We start from the raw sequence: 21,948 nt of genomic DNA on the forward strand, positions 1-21,948 counted from the left end.
TCTTGGTTCTACTTTGTTTTTTTTTCTTTTTCCTTCAGCTACAAATACAAAAAATTAAACAACAACAAAAAAGGAACATTCTGGGCCAGCTGTTTTATTGATATGAAAACACACAGCTTTGCTGATATAAACAGAGCCCTGATCATTTGTATCAGCTGTAGAATTTTCTCTCATTAAACACTTGCTGTCAGACTGTCGTGTATAAACAACTCTATAAACAGATCTCTGTTAATCCAGCATTTTAACATGAAAGCACTACCAATGTTACTTCAAACTCAAAACTTCAAGAACAAGAAAATCTCAGAAATGAGTGGAATATTTATCCAATATATTCCAAGTGGACATCAGGAGAAAATATTTTGGAATAAATACATATTTAAACCATAAATCCTGATGCATTACCATAAGGGATTTTTCACAGAAAAGAGCTGCAAAGAGGTGTTTTTCTTTTTTTCTTTTTTTTCCTATTGGCAAGACAAATCCAATAGAATATCTGCTAAGAAAGCGTTTAATAAAGCCAGTACTTGAGCCTTCACAAACAAGAATTGTAATTAGTGTGCTAGCAATAAGCAATTAAGTTTTCACATCTGATAGCTTTACAATACAGACTGGGGACTGCATCAAATTGCATACATGGTAATTTCTGTGGACAGGAGAGAACTTTTGGGGAGTTTGTTTCAGAAAGCCAACTGGCCTTCTGTAGAAAGGGGGAAATTTAAAGGTGCTCCTGCCCTGATAGATTTAACTGTTCCCTACCATATCCAGTAATCAAATCATATTCAGTAATCAAATGCTGGGCCCATCTGGTATGAACATCGTATCATGTATGAACACGAACATTGAGCATCCCTCAAGAGAGTGAATAAAAATCTGAAGAACCCAAGATATATTAATTCAGGATATTCACAGCACCAAAGAAAACAGGATAGTGCAAAGGTAGCCAAAGCCTAATGCATTTGGTTATGGTTAAGGATAAACTAGGTCCCACAGTGATTCAGCTTAAGCACCACTGCTTGCTTATTCCTTGCACAGCTGAGGACAGATTGCAGAGCAGAGCTGGTGCAGGCTGACCAGCAGTTGCATGATGGTCCCTCTGCACTGACTTTTCAGCAGGTACTGTGACTTGCCCAGCTGCAGAAGGTGACTGGGAGGCACCGTACTGCTTCTGCAATGTGATGGACCTGAACTCGATGCAACTTCACGCAGCTTCATACGCCCCTGTTCCTTTCGCCTACCACCAGAGCTTTGCTCTGTTACAAAAATCTATCTTTGGTTTTCTGATGCTTAGTTCAGTTTTTATTCACGCGTTTCTTGCATGTAGACTTTTTGACCTTTCCTTACCCTGCTTGCTCCTGTTTCTCCCTTGAAGTTGCTGTAGGGATCTCTGGGGCCTGATAGACCTGTTGTACAATATTGGTCTTACACACTCCTTAAAAGCTCGTTCTACCCAGAAAGTAGTAGTGTGAGCATGCTAGTTCACTGTCCAAGCACATTCAGACACGGTTCTCCTTCCTGAGAAGTCTGGTTGAACATTGTTCCACCGTTTTTCCATACTACAGCCTTACTAATTCACTTAACATAAACTAGTGAAAAGCATACTTCATTGAATAGCGTAGACTGTACCTGCAGACTTCAATTGAATGTGGAAGGTGACCTAGAGGCAGTAAAATAAACAGATGAGCCTTCCTGAGCAATTCCATTGGCATGTCAAGGCGGACTGGTGCTAAAATCATGCTCTCTTTATAAATATTATAATTAATTGTAATTATTCTAGCAAAACAGCGAGTTACTTGTTTTTTTGTATGTGTTCATAAATATGTTAGGAAATAAATGAGAATCTGTCCCTATACAAAAATGACATTATAAACTGAAGTGCCCAGCACCCTTGTTGTTCCTTCTGTCCTGCTTGAACAGATCACAGTCAGTGCTGACACAATTCCAAATGCTGGCATAAGAACTCAATACTGACTGGCAAAAAACTGGCATATTAAAGTATGCCTGTAAAGCAGAGGAGCCTGAAAACAGAGTCTTTTGTTTCTGCCAATCCTTTGTTTATTAGCAATTTTCTGGCATAGGGGTTATTCCTGGAATACAGGAGTTGAAGGGAATCACAACCAGGGAAATCATAAATGTCCAATTTAATTCAAGTTCTTTCAAAAACATTTGAACAAAGTACTCTTCCTTGTCAGAGACAATACAGTAACAGTTAGGTAAGTAACAGTCAAGAAGGACTTGTCAAGAAGAAATTGAGTCAAACTGACCTGCTTTCTCTGCAATAGCAGGGCTTGTGAGTGGTACACATTATACATCTTGACTGCAGCAGCTGTATCAGATGTTACATATAAGCTGGGAGAATGCAATCTAAATAAAATCACAGTAAGAGAAATTGTACTCATGAGAGCAATCAATTAATTCCCTGTCAGAGTCAAAAGATTGCTTTAGATTCCAAAAAAAAGAGAGTACAGGCCAATACCATACAACATTTTCATAAATGATTTAGAGTAATTAAGCGATCATGTTTATTAAATTTGTAAATAACAACAGGCTGGAAAATGTTGCAAACTTGTTGAAGGCCAGACTTAACATATGGAGCAAAACTGGAGAAATGCCCGATGGGGAAAAAAGCCTGTCAGACACCACGTTCTGACACTCGGATAGGAATAGGATGGAAAAAAGGGGGTGAAGCAACACTTCTAAGATAAAATCTGCCAAGCAGTAGACAAAGAAGTGTGGAAAAGAAGGAAGGTGAAATTATGAATGTAATTTAGACATGCTTACAATATCAAGCTGTGTTGGCAAAAAGCGTCATACTATCATGTATGATCATGAACAGCTTGTAAATTAGATGAAAAAAATAATCCCATTGCTGCTGTTCTTGTTTTCTGTAAGACTGTAGTCTGAGTGTTGCGTCTGTTTTTTTCTAGGCAGATTTAGTCCACTTAGTGAGTTTGGGAAGAAGTAAAAAGAATGATGTACATATTCCAAACAAGTGAGAAGTGCAGAAACTGGACTTATCTAATGTGTGGAAGAGAAGACTAAGGGTGGGTTCAGACAACATGCTTTGCATGTGTGAAAGCTGTGATGAGTAAGAAAACAAATGGTTCTCCATGTCAGCAATGGTCACTGAATAGCAGACATAACATTGCTCACAGTGACATCTTTGGACATTAGAGCTTTCTAGCTGGAAAGATACTTAGAAACTGGGTAGTCTGTCTAAAAAGATGGTAAACCCACTTTATTATTTTTAAATAAACAAGTTTGATAACAACTGTCAGAAGTGATTTAGATATAGATGACCTTGCTTTGGGTAGCAAAAAGACTGGGTAGTCTTAGCATGATATTTCACCATATATAATTTTTAAGCTTTGATCGTGCTACATGGAAAAGAAAAATAAGTAATAAGTATTCAGAAAATGCCCCAAATGATCTGGACACAAACTGTGAACTACATGCTTAGCTCACATTGCAATATCACTGTTTTCAGAAAAGAAGTGTTTATTTGCAAAATTGCATACAACTCAAATTAAAAAAAACAACAAACAACAAAATCCCCAACTATTTGTATCATGGTCATGATTTCAACGTAATGCTCTTGCATCTAAAGCAAACGCTAGTAATTTATGTCACATTTTTTATCATTTTTCCCCCTTATTTCCTTCAAAATTCTGATGTGATTGGAAGATAAAGTTTTTATGTAAAATGGTGACTTTAAAGATCAATGCCTCTAAATAAAAAAAAACCTGTTTCACATCTTTGTATCAGTTCCAAAAAGAATATTTCAAGACATGTTATAATCAAGTCATCAAGAAAGAATTTTGGAATAAAATGAATTAGCTATACAGAGTACTAACAGACTAAGAATCAATATCCCTTTAATCCATCATCATAGAAAGGAACTGGAACTTACAATGATGCAAGCTTCATACCTAAACCAGAAAAATCAGTAACTATGAAAATCACTGAGCTTTATTTAAGAGAACACCCTTGATACAATTGCTCTTCCAAAAGATGCGGAAGCAAACATTTCCAGATTTTCTTTCATGCTAAGTGGGAACGATTTTTACCTGCCCAAAGAAAGTTAGGGTAAATGTTGGACATACATTTTGGAAATACCTATTGTGATACACCATCAGTGTCCTTCTGATTATACTAGACAGTAGCACCATCTACTGGTAAGAAGATCCCTTCAAACTTTAGAAAAAGCTGTGGAGAGTGATCCGGCCAAAATGATACAAAATGCTACTGAGAGTAACACGTAGTTCTTCAGTCCCTGGACAGCCAAGTGGAGAGAGAAAGAAAAATATCATGTCATAATAGGTACCACTTCACAAAAAAAAGTAAAATAAAGTTTCATTTAATTTATGACAAAATGAATGCACCTGTTATATGAAATGTTAGCATTTTACTTCATACAACATATAGCATTTTATTTCATACAATATTTGAAACATTTGTTGTTCAAAACAATTAAATACAAGCAATCTATGATGCCATGCACATAGTGAAACATTCATAAAATTAATTCATCAATTCTTTTTTAGTCTTTTTAAAGGACTTCAGTCTGTTTTCAGATGATATTTAAATAGTAAGCATCTATGCTGAGACTATTCTAAAATGTATGAAAAAGATGAAAGACCTAGCGAGTCACAAAGATTTGGATAATGAACATGACAGTCTTCTAGTGTGGTGCAACATTTGTCTGCAGTGAGGGAGAGGGGACTTCTAGTTCCTGCTCCAAGGATGCCTAATGCATTTTACAGAGTCATCAGAAATATCAGATATAATCTGTAATGGCAAAATAGATATCAATGGATCTTGGCCAGACTAGTTAAGGAAACCTGAGACATACACTGCTATGCTTCAAATTCCACTTGAAAAATAATTTTAGCCATGTTAACATCTAGTAAATTACCCCATTCTGTGCTATCGTTGCTATATCAGTTTAACAATCTCTACACGGTACTGTAATCAGCAGGCTCAACTGTCCTCAGCCTAATTTTTTGGTCCTCTCAAGAATCTGACCCTAAATTCCTTAACTACTAGTCTACGTGATTACTGGGACGACTGCTCATTCCCCTGCCCCTACTGAAAGCTAGCTCAAATAAATACTGTTTTCAGGCTATGCTTGGCATCCTGACCCTGTTGCAGTCTTCATTTACTCCCACTGCTGCTAATAGTCATGGAATTCAAATCGTCATTCCTGTAAAAATTGTTCAAAGTTCATCTTTCTTGGAAAACTTAGCATTGCATGACATGACTTTCAGCTTCATAATGTAGTACTTGTAAGGAGGAGAAATCTAACAGATACAGCTATATACCAAATCTTGCTGTTCTGAGAACTACAGACAAGGAGGAGAGAGACTAAGTAAGAGACCTAGTAAGATTACCTTGATTTCTTTAAATACGAGGACTCCCCAAGCTGCAGCAACAAGGCCAGGACCCTAAAGAATAAGATTCACTTGTATATTACAAATGTAAAATGTGCCACCTTCCTATTATTGTTTTTAGGGCGGTTGTATTTCATCTGGATAGCAAATTTAGGCCTCTCCATCCTGTACAGTACTCATGGCAAAAGCATAAACATCGCCGAAGTCTTTACAAAGTAAGACACAATAAATTCTCCAAGAAGGGCTAAAGAGATTTTTTTTTTTTTTTTTTAAGAGAGGGCATAGTTTCTTCCTAAATTAAGCTGTGGAGTCTGCACTGGCAGTTATACATTCTTTTAGTAGGCTCTAAGTAACAGGCCTCACCAGTTCAAACTCCACAGATTTTCATTTGTTACCTTGTTTCAGAGGTCTATTCAGGTTTCCTGGCAGCCACCATGGATATTGCTAATGTTTCCTCTATTACCACCACTAACCACTTTTGACAAAGTTTGATTTTATTGCTCAGTATGATATCAAGAAACTGGAACACAAATGTATTTCCTGTATTTCAGCCATCTGGACAAAGCACAAAGCCAGACAGATAAGACAGGTCAGGAAAACTGCTGTTTATCTGTGATGGTGTCTTACAGATTTCCTAGCTAAGAGAAAACAAGAGGTACACAGTGATAATTTCCAGGCACTCCCAGTAATACAGTTTTTCTCCTGTGGGAGCAATGATCTGAATTTTCATGACTGATGAGAAAATATTATCTGAATATGAAGCGAAAACTCTCTGTGAATGCTTCCCATTACAGCTGCTCTCAGAAACACTTGACAGATGTCTGGACAGTGATCTTACTCCCTCCATCTTCAGTACACCCGATGGGACATAAATTTAGGCCAGCAGGAAACAGAGTATTATGTTGAATGTGTTTGTGCGTGCCACTTCTTAGTGAAATTGCCAAATATTATTTAAATAACAACTAAGGTGTTACTTCACTTTCTAGATAACCTACACTGCTAGAGGAACGCATTTTTAAAATGAAGCAAATTGTTAAAGGGATGTTGTTTGAAGTTCTCTCTAGGGTGAAGTAAAGCAAGAGTTCCAAAACTGCAGCACAGATAAGCAGTTTCTCATCAGTGCTGTCCTTACAATTTTTCATGTAGTTATTTTACATCCTTCCCCTTTAGGTATACTGATAAACAAAGTTACTAAAGCTGCTTTCTATTAATCCTTCAGTTCCTAATTAGAATGATCCCAAGTCTTTTTTTTTTCCATTGCATACTGCAGAGTTTATTCTGATTCACTGCATCTTGAGGCAAAGCTTAATCCCTATTAATGTTGTTTCATTAGTTTGCTTCCAAAATACAGCTGTTCAGCAGAACTTTGTTTGTGATACTCATGAACTCTAATTTGCCAGAAGTTATCTAGCTTTGCAGCACCATCTAGTAGACTGGCAAGAGAATAAAGGCAAAATTTATTTTTACATAGTGATGGAATTCACGCAGCTTCTGAACATTAACAGTGTTTTAAAGGTACAGTATCAAAAGCAGGAATAACAGAGGCAAAATTGGCCAACCTATTTTCCTTGTGTTTTTGTAAGAAAATTATTTTCAGCAATACAGAATGTTTGGTATATTTGAAAACTGTTACAATAAAAAAAAGCTAACTTAATTAAGCAACATGACTGATAAAATATAAAAATCACAAACAAAAAAGTCCAGAACTACAGATACTTGCTGGGATGAAAGCAAGTAACTTTTCTTCTTTTTATCACCTCAGTTTGCTATTTAATAGTTGACAATAGTTCTGGCCAAAGAGCACTGGTTTTTATATAACCTGAAGACCGACACTTTCAGCTCCTGCTTTTTATGCCTGGCATTGGCCAAGACGGTGCTTGTCGCATTCTCTTAAGTTCCCAAAAAAACAAACGCTAGCGCAGACAAGCAAAAGAACATGTAACGTATACTTTTGGAAAAAAAAATATCTGGACATGTCAAAATTTCAACTTAATTTTCACTACTGGGGGTGGGGATCTGCATTTCTAGTCACAGATTTTATTTTTTATATACTTACTGCGGTAATTATTGGAAAGCTGACCACAGCACTGAGATAGCTATTGGCTATGAACCAGCAGCAATTGGCTATTGCCCAAAGCACACCAGAAACAAACCCTAGAAAAATAAATCCAAATCAAAAACACGTACAGCAAAGTATAGACAGCAGTCTGTGAAACGTTTGTATTAATAGCATAATACAGAAATTGAATAGTTTATTATTTAATTACTTTAACAAGCTGGTTCTGAGAATCTAAACCAAGTCTCAAGGGATAAAATCAGCTACTCCAACTGAAGTAGGAAATTATAATTAAAGATTGCAATTTTCTGGGCAACATACTCTACTCTCTGACAGAGTGAGTTTTTGAAAATGCATTGTTTGCAATGTCACGTTTCAGATTAGAACAAGAATATATCATTACTTCCTAATCTTAATTAACCTAGTAGGACTGACCTTTCTGAACAGACAAAAATTAAAATGAAGAGACTTCAGAGGCTAACTACAGTTCCTTTATATAGCTTGAACTAATCACTGCAAAAGAATCAGAAGAAGTAACCGAAATGAATTCCTAATTTAACAAACATACCTGGCAGTATGGCTTGGGGATAAACTATAGGTTTATTTTTCCTGACGGCAGAGTAGATCAAAAAGTAGATGGTACTTGTAAGAAATATTCCACTGAAGTGTGCAAAAACATAATCTAAATCTGAAGGAGAAATTGCAAAATCATATTAGTCTAAAACATCAGTTCATAATTTTAGCTAAATTTATTTCACTGATGGCATTCACAAAAACAAACAAACAAAAAAAAACACATGTAAGATGCCACAATTCAAATTCAATTGTGGTTATGAGCCCAGCTAACAGTCTGGCTCTGGATGGATTTTGTCAATCATACATATCATATTAAACATGAATTAAATGCTACATTGACCCTAGCATTTATCAGAAGCTTTTATGCATTTCTGTGAGTTGTTATTTTTGTAACTCTATTAGTCAAGCTACTGAATTCATTTATTAAAAGCATAAGAAAATACTTGGGTGAGGCTACAAAACTGCAGGGAGGGGTTTTACATAATTACATCCTCTCCTAACTATCTACATTTACATTCGTTGTAAAGCCTTGCTTCTTTTCTTTATGCTGTACTTTTACAGGCACGACAACTGCACATATGAAGCAAGATAAACATAGCACAGTTTTGTCCTTTCCTTATCTTGAAGGATGCATAACAATTTAGACCACTATACTTATTAACAATAACAAATCCCTTATGGATTTGATAAGCACTAAATAGAGCATTTTCAACGTGATAGAACAGAGCCATGTAGCAAGATGATCTCTATCTCCTTGGACCTGTAATTCCTCATCAGGAAAGACAGATACAGTAATGATAAGAGCTGTTTTGTCTTGCTTGGAAATGTGTAAGTTGCTATATCCAAGAGAGATTGTATGCATTACGATAAGCATTTGTTAATGGCAGCACTGTGCTGTCTCAGTGAAATGTGGGCCTTAAGCTGCCACTGGTATTACTTGATAGATCATATCCTAAATCTTAAGAAAAATTTTTCTTGAGAAATGTTTTGAAATTAGCTATTACACCTACATTAAAAGGCTTCAACTACAAAACTGACATGATTTTAATTACTTAAACTTTTGTATCTCTCTTCTGCTCATCAATTACGTTCAACCTTTTCCTTTACTAATTTAGCAACTGATAAGCTTTTGCCCCTCATATTCCTGACATATGAACTTGGTATTTTGAGAGTGTTAGCTACATTTCAGAAGGTGTTAAGTAAGTAAGATAAATATGTTATCTTCTGGGCTGTTTACCACCGTTGTTTTAATGGTTTAATTCACCTTTTGGAAAAAGGGAGTGCTAGTATTATAATAACAACTCAGTAACATGTAACATAGTACAGAACTAGTAAGTTGCCACTGTGTATTTCCAGCAGTATGAAGAATTTCACTCTGTGCCTTTATGAAAGCAGAAAACCACAACGTAATAATGAAATAAAGTAAAAGTAACCTATTAGCCTTTACCAAACTGACTTGCTCCTGCGTATATAGTTTCATTTCTTCTTCCATGGTCCTTGATGTAAAGTACTGGTACGAAACTGGAACCATAGAGTATCCCAGCCACTACAGCTAGGCTACATCCTCTTTGAAAAGAGCAAAAAAAGATAAAAAAGCCTACTGTTAATTAGGGAAGTAGACAATACACAAGACATACAGTATTGCAGTTAAAACCTGAAAATCTTACAAAAATTGGTAGCAATGCTATAAAAACGATGTATTTTAGCACTTTTTTAGTGTAGAAAACTTTCAAAACAGTAATTCGGTTTTCCTGCACTTTGTGTCCAAGTAATACAGACAACTCCTGCCCCAATAGTCTGCAATCTACATTCATGACAAGAGACATCAACTAACCAATACTGCCTAAAAGAGAAGCTGGGAGAAAACTAACAAAAATATAGTTAAAATGCTCCCACTCTCAGCTCCACTGTTTCAGTCCGTACTTTCTTTATAATGATTTCCAGTATCATTGCTTCCTTGCTCCCCTTCTCCACCTCCAGATGATTGTGTCCTTGGCTGTCTCCAGTCCCCACACTGTCTCCTTGCTAGCTGCTGCTTCCACCATGGACCACTTCTCCTGTCTCCTAACCATGCTGCAATACCTTTTCCAGGTGTACTCACCTGGAAGCCACACCTGGAAGCATGGCCTCTTTCTGTGCTGGGGTGCTAATCGACCAGGTGCTACGAAACAGCTCTGTACTTAATGCTATTGCTATTTACTTTGCAAATCTTGTTCTTTGGTAAGGTATAGCACACTGAACAGTGAGAAGAAAATTATCCAACTAGTTGAGCAGCTAATCAGATACGCAGAGATACGCATAGTATGCTAGTATTCTAAAAACTATTATTTATGAACATGTCTGTGCTAGGAAAACTAGAAGGCAAATTCTGTTCTTACTCTGTGTTATATTACTTTCTCTGGCTACTTGACCTGCATCAGTAAAAGAACCGCTAATGACTTACATGAGTCTTTTTTTTGCTGGAGAAAGTCTGCTCACCCATGACTCATCAGAGATCTCTTCAGAAGCATTAACAGACTGCAGAAAAACAAGAGGTTTCACTCAATCTTTTTTCTTTTTTTTTTAATAAAAAACAGCATCTCAAATGTATTAATACAGTGGTTTTGCTCTAAGAAAACGGTAATGGAAGGAGAAACAAGATTTGACAGAAATGCTCTGAATAAGAAAGAAAAATAAGTTTGGAAATAAAAAAGCAGTAATAATTGGATCTACCTACCTCAAAGTTTCTAAGTTTTTGGCTATGTATTTGGGGTTTACTACATAACAGAGCACTCATTAACTTTTTTTTTTTTTTTAAATCTACAGGCAGGTCTGCCTTTTAAAACTTGCCCTTCCTTAAATATGATGAATGATTTAATGTATAGATTTTATTTATGATGCTGTTTTGCCTTTTGTTGATAGCTCTGGTGTTACTGTCAGAATACTAGGACCATTTGCCAACAGAGAAAATAATACCCTGATCTGCAATGTAAAGAGATTGCAACATTCCTTTCTTCTAATCCTGCAGTTTATCTTCTGAGATGTGTTCTGGTAGATTGGGACCTCTAGAGATCACGATCACCAAGCACAGCAAGAAAACTCTCAGGGGCTCTATGTTCAGGTAGCAATTGAGTTTTGATGCATCACTGACCTACAAGAATAAGGGCAGGAACAGGGAATTGTACTGGGAGCCTCCTGTTTTCCAGCTATTGTTGTGGATTTTGGCTGTCACTTCTTTGGGAGCCCAGTCTGGCACCTGTCTTTGGCCTCCAACCAGTGCCACAGCCAATGCTGAGAACCAGGGACTTCTGACAGTCTTTTGGCTCTATAACAAGGCAAAAATCTGGTGGATAAGACTTGTACACTCTGTTGCATTTCCTCTAAGCATTCTCCTACTTTTATAGCTAAAAACTATTCTTCTAATAAATTCTTCTTCTAAAACTACTACTTCTTTTCAGAAAGGAAAAATGCACATTGTCTTTAATATAGCTTCTGCCATAAGGGCTTACAAGCCATATATAAGGCTGACAATAGAGAAAGAACACTTGGGAAAGCCTTTTCTGTTGTTCACATTTAACTAAATATACAAGATCCACAAATTAAATACAATCAATGCATATTTATGTAGTTTACCATATATCCTATGAAAACCAGTTAACATTAAGCAATTTTTGTTTGTTTTAACGTGTATGTGTATTTTCACAGCTGCAGAATAACAACTGTGGAGTACTTACGCTTTCTCTCAGTAATGGCGTTCTTTCTAATGAAGCTGGAGAACTCTGGACTTCAGTTTTTATAAAAAGAAATATGACAGCACTCAGAAGAAAAGAATACATCAATGAATACCACAAGTCAGCTCATGAGGACATAACATTTAGTGTCCAGAGATTTACTTCAATATATTTTTACAATGCAGTTGCTCTGAACAGTCTTAACAAACCACTTCAGCAAAAGTAAACAAACAGATTAGTCTTGTTATCACTTCATAATTCTCTCTTCTATATAATAGGATTGAAATGCTTCTTTTTTACGGTGTGTAGTTACAGCCACGTGCTAACAACAGTTGTGTTAGTTAACAGTGCCCTTTGTTGAACCACATATAGTTGAATATCTGCATGAAAATTCTATATGGAACAACTTAAACCTGCACAGAATTGGATTTGCGCTCAGGGAAAACTGATAGTCTCGAGCTTTCTGTTGTATCCAAGTGGGAGAACACTGCTCCCACAGGGCCTCATGCATATGTGGAAGGAGAAGGGGTATTGATTGCTCCAGTGCACCGAGTTAATAAAATGAAGAAAGCTTTTACGCCCCGCTCCTGGAAATCAGGTGTGTGTGTGTAATCAGAACTAACAGATTCTGTTTTTTATTTTTAAGCGAGGTATTTTAATGATTTACTAATTCTTTCTATAGCCATAAGCAAAATGCCTCCATCTGAAGAGTGATTCATCTCCTGCTAAAGGAATAAGGATAGATACAAAAAGGTGCCAGCTACCTCCAGAGGGACTAGGCAAATATGTACAGGTCCCGCACAGGAGGCTAAAACAAAAAAACACGCTTCTGAGCTCTACAGAGCAACACGTGCAGCTTTGCCAGGAAAACATGTTTGGTCAGGATCTTTTTCCTTGTTGATCACTTTTTGTGATATCTCAGAAATAGGCAGGAAGCAGCTGGTGAGCTACATAAATTCATCAGGCAGGAATAACAGCACTCCTACTATTTTGTGAGCACCTCTCAAAATCATGCCCTAAATATAATGGTAATGGGTGAAAAGCTACAGATTCTCAGGGAAGAGTGGAAGTGAAATTCATGAATCTAGGGCACCAACTCTCTCCTAGCCATCAAGAATGGGTTCCATGGTCTTAACACTCTTCTTTTCCTGAAAGTATTTTGTGGATATGCTTAGCATGCTTATGGAAAGCCTACTGTCCACAGTCCCTAGGATTTGGGGCCACCTTTCTGTTCCTGGAAAGACCTCCCTGGTCACCCAGCTGGAAAGCAAGGACACTGCTATATAACAGAGACCCTTTTTCCTCTGTGTTTTAGACCAAAATCTGCACTAATACAAATAGTAAACAAATAGTAAGTAGAAGTCCTTCTGAAGATCACGAAGTTACTATTTGGGAACTGGTGGTGGTGGTCAGGTAGACAGGGAGTTACTAAGCACAAGAAATAAGGCACAGTCTCTGGCTTTTTATGGACCCTAAAGGATCTGGGGGATATTCTCCTGTTAAGAGGAAGGATTTGTACTGACAACTGAGTTAAGTCAGGATGGAAATCTCACAGATGTTTTCTCACCAAGGTTTTTCTAGTTACGTTCAGCACCCTCTCAAACTTTGGTTGAAGTGAACCAGTTGAACGATCTGGCTAGGGAGAGGATTAGTGCACCACAGCTTTGCCTTGAACGTGCCTACCAGCATAAAAACAGACTTCTATGTTTATGAATAATCATTTCACCACTGTACTGGAAAACGTGCATGTTTCCATTCTGAAATGTAGCACTGACAAGCTAGGTATAGACAACTCATGAATTTTGTGGTAAATCAATTTGCAAAAAAAATACTTCAATACTTTTACACTTTGGTTAAATTGTTCCTCTGATTATTACATATAAATTATGTTAGAGAAATTAATTAAAAGTTTTTACCTTAATAATGAAAGCCCAGCTCCAATATAATTTAAGACTGGTCTTGATACCTCTTCTGGGTCAATTCCAAACCAACCAAATCTGGAATATTTAACTAGTTACACTTAATTGCATTGACTGCATACAAAATACTTAAATTATAACATAGTCTTGAAAATCTTTACTCACAGAAATATTTCTGCTTAAGTTTATATTAGCAATATATTAGTTTATATTATGGATTGGTGCATCAGTTGGCTTGCAAAAAACTACATTTGTTATAAAAACAAAGAAGTCTTTAATTTAATTAAGATTGATTTTTTTGAATCTGGGTATTTAAAAACCAAGGTTAATTTAAATTATTCTATCAGCCCATGCTGTAAAGACAAAATACTTGTACTAGTTTGATGTAAACAAATACATTATTTATTTACTCAAATATGTTAGTGAACATGACTGGGCATTTTTGTTCCTATTGAGGCAGAGGAAACACAAAAAGATAAAATAATTAATCTGAGTACTTTCCAATGAGAAGGAAAAATACCTTTTATGTATGATTAATCCTCTTTATTGGTTAATATTTTTTTATTAGCAAAAAAATGGAATCACTACTAATGTATGACAAGCACACTCACCTTGAACTCGCCCAGCCTGTCAGCAAATTAAAAGAAGCCCATATCAAAAGACCAAGAGCTAAGCCAATGGTTTTAACAATAGGGACAACAGTGACATTGCCTGAAATAAAAATAAAATAAAATAAATCAGTCAAAAGCTAGACTGTGGTCTTGCCTATTTTAGCTTTAGATTCTGAGACTGTTCAGAATGGAAAACAATTCAGGCAACTACAAGTTAGTAGGCAATAGAGTTTTTTAAAATTAAATTAAACCATTTTAAAAATCATTTTTGGTGTGAATTTGCTGCTTACAAATAAAAATACATTAAGTAGGGCCATCCAACATGGAGAACATCATTATTCACAATATTTCTGTAAGCGTAAAGGTTTTTTAATACCAAGACTGGAAAAGCCAAATAACTACCTTATATATGGAAAAGTCTTTATGACCGTTTTTGCGATGAGTTAGGATTACTTTGTGTTTCAAGAATTAGAATCCTTACCTGTAGCCCACACGAAACCCCCAACCATAGCCAGAGGCCAAAAACGAGGGCAATTCTGGATTAAATTGACCACCAAAGAAACTATCCATATGGAAGCACAGAGAATCCACTGGAAGAACATGCCTATGAAAAAATCAAATGCACACAAGAGAGAATTAATAGAACACTGCAAGTGTGAGTCTCTTACCTCTTTAATATACTACATTTTAGCTTAAATGGTACAGAAAAAATGAACTTGGACACCTCCTTTGTGAACTTCAGGGAACCATGTTATAATATATTCAAAGGATGCATTTTAGGGTTGGGTGTTAAAATTTGGTCAACCTATTTCCTGCTATGCACTGTTTATACGGAAGACACTTTGCTGGGCAAAGTTTACACAGGTCCTGATTGTGAAATGCCTGAAAATTCTGACGTGTTTCTGATAAAGAGGATATTAAGTTACTTCAAGTTTCTCTCACTAACCCAGTAGCAGCTAGCACAGATGACTGAACAAGACAAAACTCCTTCAAAGCTCCGAGCTCAGGCTTTTCCACCAACCCAAAACATTAAGAATGACAGAGTTTGGACGGATCTCTCCTATATTTATAGATTCTCTAAGGGTCAACCAAGCAGATCATTTAACTTTATGCCAGCTGACCTAACACTTTCTCCTTAAACCAGCCGTGTCCTGTTAGGGCTGTATTTGGCACAAAGAGAGAGAGGCTCTGCAGGGTGTAATGCAGATACTAGTATTATGATAACATAATGGCAGATTTATTCCTCTAGGGATCTGGTAATTGACTATGCTTCAACTAGACATGCAAATACAACATGAATCTAGAATGATGAAGTGATAAAATTCTAAGTAGGAAATAGAAGTGATATTTCCTCTTACTGGGTTAACTAGATAAAAATATCAAAATTTCCATTTTTGATTGTTTTCATATTATCCTAAGTCCATGTTTGAAGAGCAGTAATCTCCAAAGTCCAACAACTTTTACAATATAAATAACAGTGTATGTGTTAGAGAATCCCTGTGATGGTAAAAGAAAGGACATTTTGCTTTCTATTGTGATATGCTCATGAAATCATCATTACTATTGAAGTATATAGCAAAAGTAGATTTGCCATATCCAGAACCAATACCTTATTTCTTTATACTCTAACAGCAACAGAGAAAATTGAAACATGCTCCATGGATCAAGACTGTGATGATATTATAAACCTATTTATAGAAACAATTACATGTGCTAGTAAAATATTATTCCAACTAGCAAAACAAAACAAAACAAAAACCCCAAGCACCACCAAAATAGAAACACCAACAAAAAAACAACAAAAAACAAATAAGTAAAAATAGAAACAAGTTTACCATCACCAGTGTCATATTTTTTAACAGGCACAAAGTTTGTCCCAAAGAGAAGGACAGCTACTGCAGAAGAAGTAAATCCAATAGCAAGATCTGTTCCATTGTTGATGTTAATGGTATCGTAAACTTTTCCGATGATCATTTTTGCTCTGAAGGTGTCTCTTTTTGCTGGGTTGTTCTGCTGCAAGTCTTGACAGATTCTGAAATCAGAGAGCAGAATTAAACGTGTAAAGTATTAACTAATACCAATCTAATTCAGAAACCAGCAACTTAAAGGACCCTACTTTTCAGTCTCAGAAGCTGGAAAGGCCCTGTTTTGCCTTGGACCCACAGACACAGAGAAGTGCAAATAATAATGTCGGGATTTCTTCAAAGATGAACTTCAAACTTTGAACTTTGTTGAACAAAGATTTCTTCAACGACTGAGAAATACTGTGATACCACAATAATGACGAAGACAGATAAAGGCTTACATTAGCTATCTTCATTCCATCAAACTTGATTCACTGAGTGAATACACCAAATTCTTTTTGTGGACAAGTAATGTACAAGAGGTGGCTTTTGCACAAGAAAAACCCTCACACACTGTCAAAGACAGTAATAAAACTGATTACGCTGCAGCATTTTGAATACCTGACTTGTTTCTTTAGCTCTTAAGTGAGTTTTTATGCAGGTAAAGTATTAATATCCTTTCAAATTTAAAGTGGTTTATCAGCCTGTTTTCATTAATTCACAGATAAACTTTACTTTAAAAATATTTCAGTTTTCTACGTACTAAGAGAAAATCTGTGTGCTGAAGGGCAAAATAACTGTGTGCTTTTTATCTCTAAAATCTCCATATTGTGCACATTTAAGATTAGCACAGCTGGAAAACTAGAATTATGACACCAAAAATGGAAAAGAAACACAACTTTCAATTAACTGAGGGAGAGTATGCTTTTTCAGGCTGATGAAAACTCTGCAACTCTCCAAGGTTTTAGGCACTTGGTCTCCAAATTTGGCTAAATACCAGGGCCAACTTTCAACTCAATTTTAATGACTTCAAGAGAAAGCTCAGCTGGACAAGGCCTGGAACAACCTGATGCACTTCACTGATAGCACTGCTTTAAGTGAGGAATTGCACTAGATGACTTCCAGAGGTCCCTTCCAAACTAAAATTATTCTATGATTATATGATCCAATGTCAAGAGCAAATAATGAACTGGTACAGAGCATTAAATCAACTTCACTTTTTTGCACATACTTGGGCATTAACTTTTGCACATACTTGGGCATTCTGTCTTGTTCTGGGATTTTCAGAGGGTTCACTAAAAGCTGCCTTTTGTTTTCATTGTAGAATTGCCAGATGAACTAACAGCATACGTGCCACCAATGGCTTACAGCTAACAAATGCCAAACCAGAGGCACTTACTGAAGTTGCCAGGATGTCAGAAGTATCTGAAACTTGAAGCAGAGACAAGTGGAATCGTTGTTACTGATGGGGGTTCTTCAGTAAGTAGCCCTTCCTGACATTTCAGGGTTTCTGAGCTGCAGAGTAAATAAAATATTGTTGGTATACATTGGCCTTATCCCACTAACTTCAATGGTTTATCTCACTAGATGTTTGTTCTGCATTTTCACGGTTTCCTCAGAAAAGCGCCACCATGTTCTGTTACAAAGAGAGACGACAAATTATGGTGTAATTGTGTTCACTTAACACAACAGCAACATGCTGCTACAGTCCTTACACACAGCTATGAAACCAAGAAACCTGCCCTTGAGAGCCTTCATCTCAAGGCAGATCTACACTGCTGTCAAAATCTGAAATTGCTCATTAAGCTAGTATTTTTAGAGGCTGCATGTCACACGGCTTATTTGCATGCTTCTCCTATATTCTATTTGCCATTAAGGGCGGGTATTTTCATCCTTGTTTCAGGTGATTCCTGTCAGTTCTGTGGTGGCACAGCGATGACCTCTGGTGACTCTGAGCCCACCGACTAGCTGCTAGAGAAATATTTCTCCTCTTCCTGGACATGAATGCTTTTGAAAAATGTTCTTCGGGCAGCGTTTTCACTAAGCAGTATCACAGAGCATGGGAAAAGGGGCAGCTCAGCCTGCTACCCAGCCAGATTTGGCTTCCCCTGTTTACACCAGCATGCCCCAAGAAGCGTGCACCCTGCGGGAGCCACGACCCGCAGCCGGGGCAGCCCCCCCGGCCCTCCCTCAGGCCAGACGCCCGGCAGCTCGGCGGAACAAGCACCGAACCCCTTCCAGCGGGGCGCCTTCCCCCGGCGCCATTCCCCCGGCTCACTTCCGCGGCCTGCCCGGCCATGCCCGCCCTCCTCTCCCACTGGGACCGGGGCCGGGCCGGGCCAGCCCCGCGGTGCAGGGCCGCTGCCCGCAGCCGGGACTCGAGTCTCCCCCCGAGCTCCCGGTGCCAGCTGTACCCCCTCGGCCCCCAGCCCTTCCATGATACCTCACGGCCCCTGCCGCCCGGCCCTCCACGGCCGCCGCCCCTCGCTTCGGCCCGCCTCCGCCCGCCCCACGGGGCGCTCCCCCGGCCGGCCTCCAGCAGCCGCCATGGCGCTGGCGGCCTCAGGACGGCGAGGGGAGCTCCCCGGGCCGGCCAGGGGAAAGGAAAGGCGCTGCCCTCGGGGCGGCCTGAAATCCCTGAAAGCGAGGCCGCTGGCTTTGCGGGGCATGGGAAGGATGGGCGGCTGGCTGCCGGCTAACTGGGGGCAGCCAGGTTGGGCAGGCAGCACGCGGAGTGCGTTTGTTTCTAAGTACAGAAATCACCTCCATGTCCTTCTGGAAGCCCCCAGGTTGTTCAAAAATCAATCCCAAGCGATAAATCTTCTGCACCAAGGTCAAGAAGAGACTTTTGCCCATTTCCCTGTAAGGATTTGACCCAGACCAATTAAAGCGCAGACTATTAGTCAGCATGTTTAGTCATGAAGCAAACATTTCTCTCTGTCCTGCTGGACTACAGTTTCCAGATGCCAGCTCAGATCGACCTCCTTAAAAACACAGCATGAGTCTTCTAAAGCAGTGCCCTCTACTTTAAAAATCAAATCTGCATTATCCATAATAATAATGTACTTTTTTTTTTTTTTTTTTTTTTTCCTTGCAGCGTAAATTCTCAGCCCTACAGGCTCTGCAAAGCCAGGACTGCACGATTTATCCGCCATTTTAACATAAAACGCCTGTCCGTGTGACACTGAGAGATGAACAGCAGAATAGGTCTAATGGAGACAGTTTAGCTGTGGTGCATCCAAGAGGAACAACATCACATACTAAGTCACAAACATAGCCCAGAAAAAAAAAAGAAGTGCTTTTTATTTTGAAGGCAATGCAAGTCTACATGTTACGTCATTTTATTAAGAAAAAAAGAAAATGTTAAGAAAAAATGTTAATCTTTATAACCATTAGTTTCCTGCACATAAAAAGCAAGTGCACATCCAGTAATGAGCCTAGCCTGGAACTACATACACCCTTTCAAGTGCCCAAGGAGAAAGAGTGTTGAGTTTCGATCTCAAAATATTTTGGTGTTGGAACAAAATATATTTACCAGAAATCCTGCCTCTGGTTTCATTTGGAGGAACAGATCTCAAAAGAGAGATCAATAATCAGTTCTAATCACTGTCTGTGACCGGTTGGAACTGATGCCACCTATTTCTCGCTGTTTCTATTCCGTGCTATTTCTTCAAAGCATTCTGGTTTTGGAACATTTTCTCATCAACAAAATAGTTGAAAGAGCACTGATGGTACAAATTAAACTATTACTAACTATGCAGAGATTCCAGTTCATTGATTTGTAGTGGTTGGATTCATTGAAGTCATAGATTATTGGAGATGAACACTGTTTGGGGAAGGATGTCCATGAATGCAAAGTATTTGCTAAAGTCAAAAACGGCAACATTCAAATTTCAGAGCCTTCTCTGAATATAGCAGGTGTCTGCTTATAGATTGTCTTTCGTTGCAAAATGCTCTACAAGGCAGCATAGGAAATATTTTATTCCTTGCCAACTCTTGGTATTTCTCTATTCACAGCAACTTTTGCAGTCATAACTACAGTGGAAGGAACCAAACTGAGACATCTTAGAAAGCTAAAAAATTATTCATATTTAAAATCCATATGTCTTAAAACTGAAATGACCAAATGGTGCAAGAAGGAAGGATAAAATGAAAAAAATAAAGATGTAATCTGGCCTTTCAGAGGGAAACACACTAGCTACTTAGAAGCTTTTTGTGTTAATATTAATATTGCATTGCTTTGTTGTTACAAATGTTTTTCTCGGTAGTTTGTGCTTATTTTTAGTTTTTTCAGGTATGGTATTCACTGCTGTGAAGGGCTGTATTTAGTGTAGATTAAAGAAGTAAGACTACCTAGGAAAGATGTCATATAAAAAGAGTATGAATAATACATCAGATGAGAAGGAAGAGGTTTTACTGCCAGAATTAGGAAGGATGAGAAAGGTGAAAGGCTATAGGATATTGCATATGGGAGGATCACTTATGTGTAAAACCATGTGAACAGGAGGTTTAGAGAACTTCAAGGTGAATTAGTAAATTTTTGTTATCTCACTAAAATATGGGTTACCCTTGTCTTCTCATTTTGAAAATGGAGCTGAGCATTAAAAAAACCTGGATGGTGCTGTTTGTGGTTGCCAACACCAGAGTCAGGATGCGGGAACTTACGACTTGTGGCCATTGGCTTGATCCACCCATCCACCCTTTTAGTGCCCTGCTGCAGCTTTGGGTTAGTAAGAAATGAAGAAAAAAGAATACTACCAACCTGAACAGCAAACACTTCCTTATTTATCCTGAAACACAACAAAAAGTTTGTTTTCCAAACAACTCCATAGCAATTCCAGACTTGATTATTTTGTGAAATCTAGTAGGGCACTGGAACTGTACACGGGAGCTGAAAAAAATAGTCTTAATATGGTATCTTTTAAAGATCCAGATATGAACTTTAGAGGCAAATATCTATTAAATTAACAGGATATTAAATCCTATTTAGTTGAATTCTTGCAACAAGGCATTCCAAAGAATTTAACAGGATGACATAAGAAAAAGACCTCTCTTTCCTGAACATGAAAAAATAAAGGAAATTATATTGCTATAATCACTTAAAGCCTAAAAAAAACGTTAGCAATCAACACTGCACATTGATGGGTACACTGCATTTCAATTTCTAGGCTACAAAGGGAATCAGGAATGAAAAAAATACTCCAAATCCTTTTATACTTTCTTCTACATAACCTTTAAAGAATTGTTGTAGGAAGATCGTATAGGTTACAAAAGTTAAAAGAAATGCCATACCAAAGGAAAGCTTTTAGTAACTGGAATTGACTGTATTTCTGAACTGCTTGATTGCCATGGACAGGTCATGGTACAGTCTACGTGCAAGAACTGGACATTCAAAATTAGCTATTGCAGTGTGTTACATTACCAACCCAAGCAACTCTGTGCCATTAGCAATGCAAGTTAAAAATAATAATAATAAAATTTTGCATTAATTGAAAGATGTGCAGTGGTTATAAGCTTCATGATGAATTGCCTGCTTTCAAAATCACCAGTAAGTCGAAACAAAATCCAAAAGGTGTAATTAAATGATCTGTTTATTTTACATTGTTTATGTTTAAAGGGGAAAGCCTATCTTAAGCTTCAAAAGATTGCATGTGTATGTGTAAATATGCTCCATGCCCTGATTTTATCTGCATAATTTGCTGATATTTTGCACTGATATTAAATGGAATATAGGAGGCTATTTTCACTGTAAGTGATTTATGGTCACGGTTGGTCAAAGGGGCTGCAAAGCTGATAACTCTAGCTAACAACCATCCATCTTTCAGCAGGACCCTCAAGCATCTAA

General features: G+C 37.7%; 1 protein-coding gene across 3 annotated transcripts; it reads right to left on the reverse strand.

Annotated features, from left to right (window-relative positions):
* Positions 1-3,477: 3,477 nt before the first annotated feature.
* Positions 3,478-18,673, reverse strand: TMEM144 (transmembrane protein 144). 3 transcript variants are annotated; one of them, XM_083832708.1, is made up of 13 exons: positions 18,547-18,673; positions 17,503-17,618; positions 16,095-16,291; positions 14,741-14,863; positions 14,260-14,359; positions 13,646-13,726; positions 11,733-11,814; positions 10,463-10,536; positions 9,467-9,585; positions 8,012-8,131; positions 7,444-7,541; positions 5,388-5,441; positions 3,478-4,270 (listed from the first exon to the last, which is right to left on the reverse strand). In XM_083832708.1, the coding sequence occupies exons 3-13, from the start codon at positions 16,231-16,233 to the stop codon at positions 4,187-4,189; spliced, it is 1,074 nt and encodes a 357-aa protein (XP_083688834.1). In that variant the 5' UTR covers positions 16,234-16,291; positions 17,503-17,618; positions 18,547-18,673; the 3' UTR covers positions 3,478-4,186. The 3 variants fall into 3 exon arrangements, with proteins under 3 accessions (XP_083688834.1, XP_083688835.1, XP_083688836.1); XM_083832709.1 differs by lacking the exon at positions 18,547-18,673 and adding an exon at positions 18,382-18,533; XM_083832710.1 differs by lacking the exon at positions 17,503-17,618 and having other exon boundaries at positions 18,547-18,665.
* Between the last annotated feature and the right edge of the window lie 3,275 nt (positions 18,674-21,948).

The sequence above is a fragment of the Anser anser genome, assembly GCF_964211835.1.
Source record: "Anser anser genome assembly, chromosome: 4".
Lineage (NCBI taxonomy): Eukaryota > Metazoa > Chordata > Aves > Anseriformes > Anatidae > Anser > Anser anser.